Source organism: Chenopodium quinoa, unplaced genomic scaffold (genome assembly GCF_001683475.1).
Source record: "Chenopodium quinoa cultivar QQ74 unplaced genomic scaffold, ASM168347v1, whole genome shotgun sequence".
NCBI classification, from domain to species: Eukaryota; Viridiplantae; Streptophyta; class Magnoliopsida; order Caryophyllales; family Amaranthaceae; genus Chenopodium; species Chenopodium quinoa.
The window spans coordinates 2,446,160-2,458,637 of record NW_018745170.1 but is presented as its reverse complement, the minus strand read 5'-3'; the positions used below and the strand labels follow the sequence as shown (position 1 = coordinate 2,458,637).

Sequence of the window (12,478 nt, the reverse complement as noted above, 5' to 3'; positions counted from 1 at the left end):
TTTTTGAGCAAGTTTGTCCCTAATTGTTTTGTGTTGTTTGTATATAAAGAACAATGTTAAAATCCAAAAATGTACAATAATCAACCACTATTTAACAAAGGAAAAAAAACTTTACGACAATCTTTTCAATAATATTACCAATAACTCGAAATACTATACAACAACAATAGCTTACAGTGAATCAACATACAATGACCGTCTTTACTCACTGCCATGAGACACAACAAGTACACTGTTACGTGGGTTGCTGCTGATAATCTAGAGACTAGAGGTGAATCTAAATAGGAACGTAATTCTACATGGTCACTTTTAGAGTGCGAACTCCTATAATTGTCCTCCCAGAGTTGCTGAAGGGGTGGTATCAAATGCTGCTCCCGGGGAAAATTTTTGCCATCTCCTTCCGGAGTCTAGCTTCGGTATTCTCAAGAAGTTACGACATATTCAAGTTCCAAATCCAGCTCAATTAGAAAGTCTAGACTCTGGAGTCAAGTCACTCCACAAATGAAGATGAATGATGAATTATACACTCCCCAAATGTATGTCACTTTTTTAGCCGAGGATGGATAAGTTCTCAAAGGAATTGTTTACAATTGTCACTCATTTCTTGAAATTGCAATATTAGAAGGCAGCATTCGTACCTCATCAATAACAAGATTGTAGATTTCCAGTTTGCGAAGCAGGAGGTCTGGGTCACATACTCACATGTCAATCCACATGTACCACATACACTTCCAAACCCTACCAGCAAACTGACCCAAGGTATAAGGTTGTACAAGCAACAACAAAATATGAGAATCCACAGGTGATTGGTTTTACCAGAGTACGCAGCAACCCAACTTTGTGAAAGAGATTTACACTACAACGTCTACAAGTCAATCTTCATGTGGAACTAGTAGCATCAGAAGCAACCAATTAAGTAATTAACAGATGGTCTCCTTATACCATGATCACGACAATTCAGAAGACCCAATTTTGTCTTCTGGAATTTTGTCAAAGGACACATTCAAACACCGCGGAGCAGTGATATTAGTCTCAACATCCATGATTGCATTATTAGAAGGCAACAACCCATTGTCACAGCCTACAGCTTCAGAAGAATTTGGCACATCAGCACGACCAATTGCCTCAGATGACATTGGGGAGCTTTCACTAGACGCTACTTTGAGAGGAGTGCTTAAGCCATTGCTGCCTTCCCCTTTAGAATGTGGCATGAGGCCATTGTAATTTCCCCCAGAATTAGATGGCACTGGAACACTACCGTTTCTGATTACTTTAGCTTTCCTGCAATGGACAATTACTCTTAGTAAAAGAGTTGGAAGGAACTACAAGAAAGAAAATTAGAAAAATTTTCAACTCATACCTAATCATTTTCCGCTTTTCAGAAGCTCCTTTGGGTCTCAACATTTCCTCTAAAGCAAAACAAAATAAGTTAATGAATTCCAACAAATAACAAAGAAATAAAATCAAAAGAAAGATTAAATTGAAACTAGGCTATAAAAAACACCTGATTTCACAGCTACAGTAGGTGAAGCAGTTTTGCGACTGCCCCTTTCTGCTTTAATGGAGGCAATAACAGCATCAGCTGTGGGGCCGAGACCCTTTCTTCCCACCAACTTAATCCCGAGTTTTTCAGAGAGGTAATGCAACCTCATATCATCACCACCTCTGACTTCTCTCAACTCAAGTGCTTGTTGTCTAGTTAGCAAAGTGTAAACATGAATTTGTTGCTTATCATTGAAATGTGATTGAAGCTGCTGGAAAAGCAATTTTTTTGAATGCATCGTATCTGCTTTTGAACCATCGTGGCTCTTCTTTCGAGGTTCAGTAAAAGTAACCCTTAGAATAACACTTGACTTGGGGTCAGCATTATCCTTCTCAAAAATAACAGAAAAGCTCCCGAATTCTAGATCAGGTTCTCTAAAAAGATCAGCAAGAAGTGAAGCACAGGTATGAGCATTTTTGGAGGGACACCTCTCAATTTTAAATTTCAAAGCTCGTGCACTAGCATAATGTGCCATGTTGGCAGCTTCTCGAAGACCGCTGAGAAAGGCTCCATGCATGGTTGCAGGATATCTTCTTGTTGTTGCCTCTCCGGCAAAAAATAGTCTACCATCTCCCACAGTTTCTGCTAGTATATCATAGTCATCTCCCGAAGCACCTACGGCTACATTAGAATAAGAACCCAGACAGAAGGGGTCGCTGCCCCATCTGGTACAGACTGTTTGGATAGGTTCTGGGACGGTGATTCCTTGTGGTTCATAGATTCCTATATGGATATTTAGAAACAAGGACTATCAATCAGTGATGAAATGCAAATCTGAGTACACTGTGAAAATCAATCATCAAAACAGTGGTTTGCAACCACAGCACAAGAATCCACTACCTAATTACGACACAACGATGAAGTTCAAGGAAACAATCAAGCACACATTGATACAGCTTCTGTTTCCCTAGTCTACCAAGTTAATTTAAATGACACAATTTCTTCAATTTCCAGCCACAGAAAACAATCGAGCAGTATCAATCCATTACCATGGTGATAGCCATTATGCCAATAGCTGTTACAACATGCTCTATTTCTTTGCTTAAGAAATGGTAATCATTACTAAAAAAAAATCGATTAACAGCACATGACATAATTTATTGCTGTGGGGTACACACTCGGTACTCCTGCATTTTTAATCTTCTCATTTCAGATTTGTTAGACCTAACAGTACAGAATATAGTTGTTTCTTCAGGAAACTATTCCAATTCTTGTAATACAAGCTCCAGTTCAAGCGATTACCCACTTGTATAATTAACTGGTTTGACAAGTTGATTGTATCAATTGTTTGTATATAAGTGTTTGGTATATACACCAGTAGATAACTACTGTAATTGTTTGAAATAATCAATAAGGACATTGATACAATTTATTGTTGGGCATTGGAGTTTTGTTAACAAATACGAAGTATATATTTATATGGTGAATTCAATATAAATATAGGATATGAAGTATATTTTATTAATATTGATTGAATAATGCAAACAAATGTTACTATAGCATTGAAAGACCATTGAACTTTTGTACAAATAAGAAATTATCATTAAAATTAATTTCTACCCGTGTTAGAATATTTTAACACTTATGTTAATCTTATATTTACAAACTTTACTAATAAAATAAAATAAAAAAGAGAAATGATTAGAGCCATATATTGTATATAATATTCCACCAAATGCTCTATAAAAGGGAAAAGGAACAGTGAAATATAAAGGCAAGAAGTAGGCAATTAGAAAAAGTCATCACAAATTCCATCAAGACCCATAAATTCCTACCCATTAATTTCTCGAATTCGAAAATTATAATCCAAATTCAATTATCTGACAAACTCCAAGAATTGCTATGCAAGCATGAAGACTCCAACAAGGGCAACAACCATTCCATACTACTATAGGGACTAATCAAGCATATCTATTAGATCTAAAATAATAAACTTTACTGGGCCTACTTGCCAAAATATCTCAGTAAATATCAATCCAGGTAAAATTTTCATGCCTCACACTCTCATTGTATTGAATTTATTAAATTTCAAATACATTACATATAATATATGTTGAATAAGAAGGATGGAGAAGCTAACCAGTAAAGAATGGAAGATAATTTGCAAGTGTGTATTTTTAAATGAGATTCCAATCCGCTAATAACAAAACACTGCTATATTGAACAATTTGAAATTAGCGGTTTGGTACCAATCTGTTTTCCTAATCCGCCCATTAACAAACACTAGGAATAACTAGTTAGGACATTCAATCCGCTAAAGAAGGTCCAAATGGCTAATTCGAAGGCAACACACTGTTTACTAAACATGCCCTAAGTCTTTTAAAATTATAACGAATAGCATCAGCTGCTTCACAGGACAAAAAAAAATTATATCTATAGACAAGCAAAAAGAAAAGTGAGGGATTTTGTTCATAAACAAGAAATACAGAGTGTACTTGATATCAGATACAGTAATGTGGAAGCTGAGGATTATGAACGCACACCAAGCGAGAGCTTGAAGCAGAACCGCTTGCTTCAAGTCATGAGTAATGTGGTAAGAAACTGAGAAGGATTTCATACCCCTAAGAATTTGAAGAACATGCGTCACAGCATCGGTAGGAGGCATTGACTCAAACTTGTGTGCAGCTTCTCCAGCAACTAAAGCTATTAAAAGAGGTCCACCAGCAACAGTTGCATAGCTGTAGAATAGAAAAAATTCTCCTCGTCGAAGAGGATCATCAGATAGATGACCAAATGTATCAAGATCTGTGCCCCAAAAGACATGGGGGAAGAGCATGGCAACTTTATTTAAACAGCCAAAACCCAACCTCTTTATTCCGTCAAGTTTCCTCTGAGGTAGCTCAGGTACGAACTTAATGGAGCCAGATTTCAACACCCCTAATGGGACGGTGCACAGAACCATTTCACCTTCAAAAACTTGGTTTCCAGCAGCGACCTGAACCCCATCACTACCATAGCGAATCGAAGTAACTGTTTTTTCATACATGATTGGTACATTTTCTGTCAAAGCGTGCACCAATCTTCCATTTCCTCCAGACAAAAAACAATGATCCCCACCCATATCATAAGGGTCATCTTGGTCCCAAAATGCAAGAGAAAGCTTTGAAAGCAAACCAGCATTTGCATATTCTAAATTAGCAAAGTGCCAATTAAACAAGTTCTTCTCCTCATCAGTAACTGCATCCCCACACATTTGACTAAACGTATCCAATGCAGCTCCTAAAGAAACATCCTGTGAAACTTCCCCCATCAATTGCCGCAGGCGGCTTGCTTTATCTAAAAGCTTGTTAAAAGCGTTCTCCACCTTAGAGTCCAAAATAGGGTCAACTGGTGATCCATCAACCCGATAAATAGGACACTTATCCCTTATCTTATGAAGGGAATAAGACAGCTGCCGGGCCAAAATCCCGAGTGGATTGCCAAGGGTACCTGTCAAAACACTCCCCCCTAAATCTGCAGCAGCAACCTTATTTGATCCCTCCATCTTCTTTGTATAAACCCTACCTCCAGCACGCTTCCTTCCCTCCAAAACAGTCACCTTAAACCCAAAACGCATCAACTGCCGAGCAGCTGCCAATCCAGCCAACCCGGCCCCAATAACAATAACACTCCCCTTACTAGGTTCCATCGGAAATCTTTCCTTAATTGCCGGTGCAACCCCAAAATTAACATACCCGTGAGACACCAAGAAATCATACGCGGTATCTAAAAGCCAATGACAATGCTTCGGAATAACATTAAGAAACATCTCCTTCGAAACCCAATTCGACACATTCTCCCTCCATTTCGTAATTATATGATTCCTAATCAAAATATAATTAACCTGTTCAATCCCCCCAACTACTGGCAACACACCAGCATCAATTTCCTCATCAGTAACAGAATCAGCAGGAAACCCGGCCGTAAGCGCGGTCAGCGCCTCGGCCGTAGCTTCCCGATTAATCACAATAATGTCCTCAGACAAATCTACTGAACTAGGGTTCAATTGCAAATTGGGTTTCGTAAATTGCGCATTAACAGAACTACCATTACTAACATCAACAGAATTACCATAAATTTGAGGAATCGAAAATACCTGCTTGTAAGAAGGAATAGAAGAAAGCGTACTCCGAGGCCTCCCACGACGTCGTTTTCGAGGGATAGTGAGAGTGAGAAGATTGCTGGGCGTACTGGGATCAGAACAGCTGACATTGAAGCTCGAAAACGATTGAGAAATTAAATTCGAATGTTCAATTGGATTATTACTATCATTGTTAGGGTTTAAGTTATCGGAATTAGGGTTAGGGTTAGGGTTGACAAAACGGTCGAATTCGAGGAGGTTATCGTTGAGTGAAGAGAAGGAAGAGCAGTTGTTTTCAGGCATTTTGGAAGAAAGTGTTGAAATTTCTTGGACTTTTTCAAGAAAGACAACAATGGCGGAGGAGAGAGAAAAAGATAGTTAAAGGAGACGATCCTTTGTTTGTTATTTTGGCGCGCCACCTGCTGCAATTTTTCTGGGTTTATTACATGACAGAATAATTTTATGTCAAAAAATTTGAAAGAAATTTCGTTTATAGATGATTAATTGGGGTAAATTCAAACTTTTTTCCGATATAAATATGTGAATATATCTCCTTTCACAATTTAATCATTTTCTTTTATTTTTTAAATGATAAAAGTAAAATAATAAAGGAGCACAGAAATCCATTCATAAAGTTGTGAGAGGAGATAAACTGAAATTGTTAATTTATGATATTAACCAGGGTTCCTTCAATTGATTCGGGGTGTTTTTTTTTATGGCTTGTTTAGTTCACCTTAAGAGCATAAATAATGATAAGGATGCTAAAATTCTTTCCCATTTACTCTCTCCTTTCCTCCACTTGACACATCACACTCTCTTCCCTCCACATCATGTTCTACTATCTCCATCCATGAATTCATCATTTTTCTTAAATATTTCCAACATCAATGAGTATCCTTTCCCATTTTCTCTCTCCTATTTACTTATAACCTACCATATATTCCCTCTCCTATTAATACACTTAATTATTATTAAAGTTTGTAAAAGATGTTAATTATTATTATTATTATTAAATGAACATAAAACACGTCAACTAATACTTTTTCACATTAGCACGTTAATATAAGAAAGTTAGTAAAAAGAAGAAATACATGAATTAAAAACATGAAATGCACGGATAAAAATAAGCAACGAAAATAACATACATAATTAAAAATTATTGAAATGCTAATTTTCAACCAAGCTCCTAGACCTTGCCCATAAATGCTCAACCAAGTCGTTCTTAAATGTCACATGGACTTGTCTATTGAAGCTATCAATCTACCGAAATTATCAAGATCATAATGCCCGGGAGTTACGGTAAATGTTGTTGCATTTCTGATTGAGGACGACCATGGCATATTTCCAGGCTGTTCTTGGGCGAACTCAAGTGGATCTTTATAGTTTAAATATGTATCACGCTCGTCTTCAACGATCATGTTGTGGATGATGATGCAAGTCATCATGATTTTCCACATCAACTCTACACTCCATGCCAAAGCAGGCTTCCTAAATATTGCAAACCGAGCTTGTGACACACCAAATGCACGCTCAACATCCTTTCTAGCACTCTCTTGACGTTCAGTGAACAATTTATCCTTACAGGTTTGTGGGGCCGCAATAGCATCTATAAATGTCGACCATTTTGGATAAATCCCATATGTGAGATAATATCCTTTGTTGTAACTATTTCCATTAACTGTGAACAGAACTTGTGGAGCACGATTATTTATTATATCATCGAACACCGGAGAACGTTGAAGTACATTAATGTCATTGCATGATCCAGGCGTGCCAAATCCATAAATCCCTAGAAGCAATCGCTTCTAAAATAACAGTCGTCATTTTAGATTTTCCTTGATATATTCCTTTCCATCCAACTGGACAATTTTTCCATATCTAATGCATGCAATCTATGCTACCCTGCATGCTAGGGAAACCTTTGTCCTCCTTGTAATACTCAGTATTTTTATTTTATATATATATATATATATATATATATATATATATATATATATATATATATATATATATATATAATTTAATTATATATTATATTTATTTTATAAATTAAAATGATTTATTTCATTTTAAAAGAAATTAATTATTTAAATATTAGGTAAGTGTGCATAAAATAATATGGGTCATTAATTGAGGCAATAAAAGCGTTTTGAATTGGGTCATCTTATTTTAAGTTGGATCAACTTGTTAAAGAATTGAGGACACTTAAAAGTCTAACAAGTTGGCCCCAAACGAAGAAGTCAAGGGGGAGTAGGATTTAGTAATGACAGTTTTGTAATTATGAGTTTTTGTTTTAAAAGGGGAGTATAAATACTTTAAAATCTCAAGATTTTTCATTCTAAAATCGTAATTGTCAGATTTCACAAAAAAATTCCAAGGTTTTCTCTTTATTTTCTCTCTCCTCTTTCCCCTTATTTTTCCTCTCTTTTTTTTTCTTCTTCTTTTTCCTCTCCTTCCCCACGCCTCTCTTTCCCTCTTCTTCTCCCCTCACGCCGGCAACCACCGGCGCCACCACCACCACCGGCGGCAGCAGAAACAGTCGGCAGCCCGCCAACCACCCTCTCCTTCTCTCTCCTTTTGTTTATTTTTGGTGTTTTGGTATTATTAAAAAAAACACTCTTTTTCTTTTCCTAATTTAATTCTATTATTTTATTAATTTAAAGCATGATTTTGATTATGTTTTGGTATTGATTTTGGGTGTTTGATGTTGTTAAATTATTTATATAATTTTCAGATTTTTATTCAATCAAAAACCTTAATTTACAAACCCTAAAATTTGGGAATTTAATATTTATGGTGAGGGTTTGATCCTAGGTTGATGTTGTTGTTTAATTAATGGTTTAAACATGTTTTAATGAGTATAAAACCATCAAATTAATGCTGAAATTTATCTATGCACATTACTTTTTAATTATTGAGTTAGAGTTTGATTACCCATAAAAGGGAAAAGGGTTTTAATGATTTAAATATGATTTTCTAGTCTATTAGTGATGTTTTATATTAAATAAGTATGCTGGCATTTTATTTAAGTCATAAAAATTAAGTCTTTTTGAAAGGATTTGAAGTACCCACTTAAAGAAAAGGTTTTATGGCTTTTATGTCATTAAATTGGGTTAATTAGTAAGGTTTAAAGAGTATTATAGTTGCTGGAAATTTGTTAGAATAGTAGATTAATTATAGTTATGTATTCTTATTTGTAGGAAACTTTGAGCTAGGTGATTTCTAGTGAGTGTGACCGAGTTTAGACATTGTTCAAGGTACGTATGTGCACAAGAATATTTCTATATGCGTAGTATCATGCTAGGATCGTAAAGTATGATTTAAGTGATGAATTAGTAGCATGTTTGGTTGATTATATGCTTGGAATTGATGTTGGTTGAGCATGATTTGTTATGCAAGCATGTGAATATATTATTTGAGGCATGATACAAGTTGAATATGTATGAATCATGGAAGTATGTTTTATTTTCAAGTATCAAGAAAGCATGTATTTAAAAGCAAGGCTTATATATGAGTTAAAGAGCTAAAGTTAGAATTATTGATCATGATTCATGAATTTATTTCTCACCCATTTATTATTGGTGTTGAGTCAAGAAGTTAGTTTATTTAATTACTCACTCAAGTAAGTTGAGTTTGAGCCAATGAAGTTTAGTAGTGCATCTTATGCACCAAGGTAGTAATCTGTAATTTTGTGAACAAAACTAGGCAAAGAACCTTAATTAAAATAAATAGTATGTGCTCACTAATTAATTCAAGAATGAATTGGGAAGTTTGTATTGATTGTTATGATGTTTGTTCTTAATTGATTGGTTGGAGTCATCACAAGTTAAATTTGTAAATCACGTAAAGTGTAAGAGGATTCGCACCAAAACTCTTGGAACGTATATACCTTGAGTATGAACATATGGGGGGAGTTATGGGGTTTCATATTTAACCATAGCTTCTACAGGGGTACAGGACGCTGTACTTTCTTTTATTATTAATGTGCTGGAATTCCGTCACCAAGTGTGACATAATAGGTGCTATTGGAAGCTCAATATTTAATGGACTATTTTCAAGGAAGGAAACCCGTTCGATGCGTAATCCAAAATTATTATTAATAATTAATATTGCTAGTTATGAGTCAAAAGTAGGTTGACTTGTGATTGTATGGCGAGCATGTTTTAATTATTGTTTTTATTTTGATGTTAGGATATTCATGTTAGTGTGGTGCATATGTACTCAGCTTTGCTGATTCGTACTTTTGTGTTTGTGTTTGACTTTCCTTTGGATTGGCCCTACTATGACCCATTTTTATGGTGAGTAGAGAGTTGAATAAAGAGGAAGTATCGGGTACTTGAAGCATGAAGAGCATGATGGGATAGAGTGCAGAAAGTTACTTGTTATGTTTCTTGGTTTTAGTATTTTGAATTATTGATTATTGTTTATTGACTAACAATATTATGTTTATTTTTAATTGGTTTTTAAGAAGGGCCATATGTTTGAATTGGTTCCAACTTGTGAATGTTTTATTTTACTTTTGTTTTGAGGTTGTGAACTCAAGTTTTAAGCTTTATTTTTAAAAGTCGGTTTTTATGTTTCAGACTTCCGCTGTGAGACTTTGAAAACTAGCCTTAGCCGTTATCACAGTGGCGGTAATATTTTGGTTATTTCCTAAAATAAGTTTCATTTAGAGTAAAAAGAGTATTTTAAAAGAAGGGAATTTCCACGGTATTACACTCCACTTCTCTAAGGAGGCGTTGGATATCTTTCAATGTTGGCTTGCGAAGGTACTCAGTTGCAAATTGAGCAATTACTCCTTCGACAATATGTTCAAGGCATTCTCTAGCAGTGCTTTCACCGAGCTTCAGATATTCATCTACTTGATCAGCTGAACAACCATAAGCCAACATACGCATGGCTGCTCTGCATTTTTTAAGAGGTGAAGCACCAAGACACATGTATCATTTGAAGGTTGTTGGAAGTAGCGGTTAGTTGCACTTAATGTGTTTACAATGCAAAGGAAAAGGGGTCTTTGCATACGAAACCTCCTTCGAAACGTGGTTTCATCGTATACCGGTTGGTCACTAAAGTAATCAGCAACTAAATTGTCGTGAGCTGCTTCACGATTTCTCGGCATAGTTATCCTTCGTTTTCTTTGACGTTTTTGTTCATTTTGCTGTACTAAATTATTTACAGCTACAAGTACTGCATTTTGCATTACTTGTAATCGATGACTCTTGTTGATAAAATCCATGACCATGTGATCATAGATTTCATCAGTTGAACTTGAAGATGAACTTGAAGAGTTAGAATCAAAATTCATATTATGTTTATTATCAAACAATATTTGAGATAAAAGGTTGTTGGGTTTTTTTTTTTTTTTTTTTTTTTTTGTGTCTGAGGGAAATAGAAGGTTGATATTAATAGATGTAATGTTACTGGGAGTAATCTTATGAATTTTATAGATAAAAATAGGATAAGGATATGTGATCATAAAACAAGGGATGTCAGAAGATAGGATTTTGGTTAGTATTTCAAGATAAAACTTACAAGCTACAATGACAATAACGCTACTAACAATAATAATAAAACATACAACTTATAATAGCAAATAGTACACTGACAAAAAAAAAGGGTTTTGCTTGCGTTGACTTTCGTTGACTTTTCTCTCTAGCTCTCCCATGGTGATTTTCGTTTGCTAGGCTGGGTTTCTTCATCTAGCTTGGGGTTCACCATGCCGCGCAAGAAAAAACAATCAACTCTACTTCCGCAAAACTCTAATCTAGCTTCTGTTAATGAAAATTTGGATAATCCTGAGAAATCAGGAGTTTCTTCTAAGCCAGTTTCGATTGTTGAAGAAGATGAACTCGTGACTCCACCCCCTCATTTAGTTAATCCAGCTGCTGGTAAGATTTCATGCGGTGATTTGAAAAGGCTGGAAAGCTTTTACAAAAGCTCTAATGCTCAAATTCAGGGTAATTTCAATGGAACAGTAACTAGGGTTTCAGCGGTTACTGTTCCATTGATTTCTGATCATAATGAAGGCTTGGTTAGGCCTGTTGATTATGTTCAGGAGAGCTCTATGGGCCCTGAAGATATGGAGAAATCATCAGAAGCAATGCCTGCAGATCAAACCTACAAAGGTAAATTGAGTGCTAAAGGAGTAACTCTGTCTTTTATTGCTCCTCAAATCGTTGATGGGAAGTCTGTAGCTAAGCTTAAAGCTTCTGAGCTCTCTGATGGAAGTAAAAAATGGGGTAATGCCTTAATCTTTTATGTTGTTGGATATTCCCCTACAATCACTGCTGTTCATCGATTTATTGCTGAAAATTGGAGAACTATAAGTACACCAGACATTTATTGGCATGATGAGGGGTATTTTATTATCAGCCTAAAATCTGAAAATGATAAAAATATAATACTAAGTACAGGTCCTCACATGTTTTTTGGTAAACCAGCTATAATTAAAGCTTGGAATGATAAGTTCGACTTTCATTCAGAGATCCTGAGAACTATTCCTCTATGGGTGAAGCTGCCCAACTTACCCTTGAATTGTTCGGGAGCTGATACTCTCAGTAGAATTGGAAGCACTCTAGGAGTCCCAATTTGTGCAGATGAATGCACTTCAAGACAATTAAGAGTGTCTTTTGCTAGAATTCTGGTTGAAATAGATGTTACAAAGCCCCTTCCAGCCTCTGTATGGGTTGAGAATCCAGCTGGGGAAGTGATTGAGCTCAAGATTCAATTTGAATGGCTGCCACCATTTTGTAAGAGGTGCAATAAGGTAGGACATGACTGTTCTGCTTCTAGAAAACAGGCACCACAGCAGAGTGTTGAGACCAGTCAACCTGGTCAGAATCAAGTTAAGAAGGTATGGGTCCCTAAGCAGGCTA

The 12,478-nt window shown here is 35.8% G+C and overlaps 2 protein-coding genes across 2 annotated transcripts; both read right to left on the bottom strand.

The window, feature by feature from the left end:
* Positions 1–110: 110 nt before the first annotated feature.
* Positions 111–6,069, bottom strand: LOC110710134 (protein FLOWERING LOCUS D-like). The gene is made up of 4 exons (XM_021888388.1): positions 4,103–6,069; positions 1,505–2,266; positions 1,361–1,409; positions 111–1,281 (listed from the first exon to the last, which is right to left on the bottom strand). Exons 1-4 carry the CDS (start codon positions 5,904–5,906, stop codon positions 948–950), a joined length of 2,949 nt encoding a protein of 982 aa, XP_021744080.1. The 5' UTR covers positions 5,907–6,069; the 3' UTR covers positions 111–947.
* A 763-nt stretch (positions 6,070–6,832) lies between these two features.
* On the bottom strand, positions 6,833–10,908 carry LOC110710248. Its single transcript, XM_021888522.1, has 3 exons — positions 10,631–10,908; positions 10,321–10,508; positions 6,833–7,392 (listed from the first exon to the last, which is right to left on the bottom strand). The coding sequence occupies exons 1-3, from the start codon at positions 10,906–10,908 to the stop codon at positions 6,833–6,835; spliced, it is 1,026 nt and encodes a 341-aa protein (XP_021744214.1).
* Positions 10,909–12,478: the final 1,570 nt, after the last annotated feature.

What these genes read in the sequence shown, in the direction of transcription:
- LOC110710134 (XM_021888388.1), bottom strand. Translation starts at nt 5,906, where the DNA reads ATGCCTGAAAACAACTGCTCTTCCTTCTCTTCACTCAACGATAACCTC. An exon ending in TACTGTAGCTGTGAAATCAG is followed by an intron (nt 1,410 to 1,504) that starts GTGTTTTTTATA and finishes GTTTTGCTTTAG; the next exon opens with AGGAAATGTTGAGACCCAAA. An exon ending in GAAAAGCGGAAAATGATTAG is followed by an intron (nt 1,282 to 1,360) that starts GTATGAGTTGAA and finishes TGTCCATTGCAG; the next exon opens with GAAAGCTAAAGTAATCAGAA.
- LOC110710248 (XM_021888522.1), bottom strand. Translation starts at nt 10,908, where the DNA reads ATGAATTTTGATTCTAACTCTTCAAGTTCATCTTCAAGTTCAACTGAT. An exon ending in GAAACCACGTTTCGAAGGAG is followed by an intron (nt 10,509 to 10,630) that starts GTTTCGTATGCA and finishes TAAAAAATGCAG; the next exon opens with AGCAGCCATGCGTATGTTGG. An exon ending in CCTCCTTAGAGAAGTGGAGT is followed by an intron (nt 7,393 to 10,320) that starts GTAATACCGTGG and finishes GATTGCTTCTAG; the next exon opens with GGATTTATGGATTTGGCACG.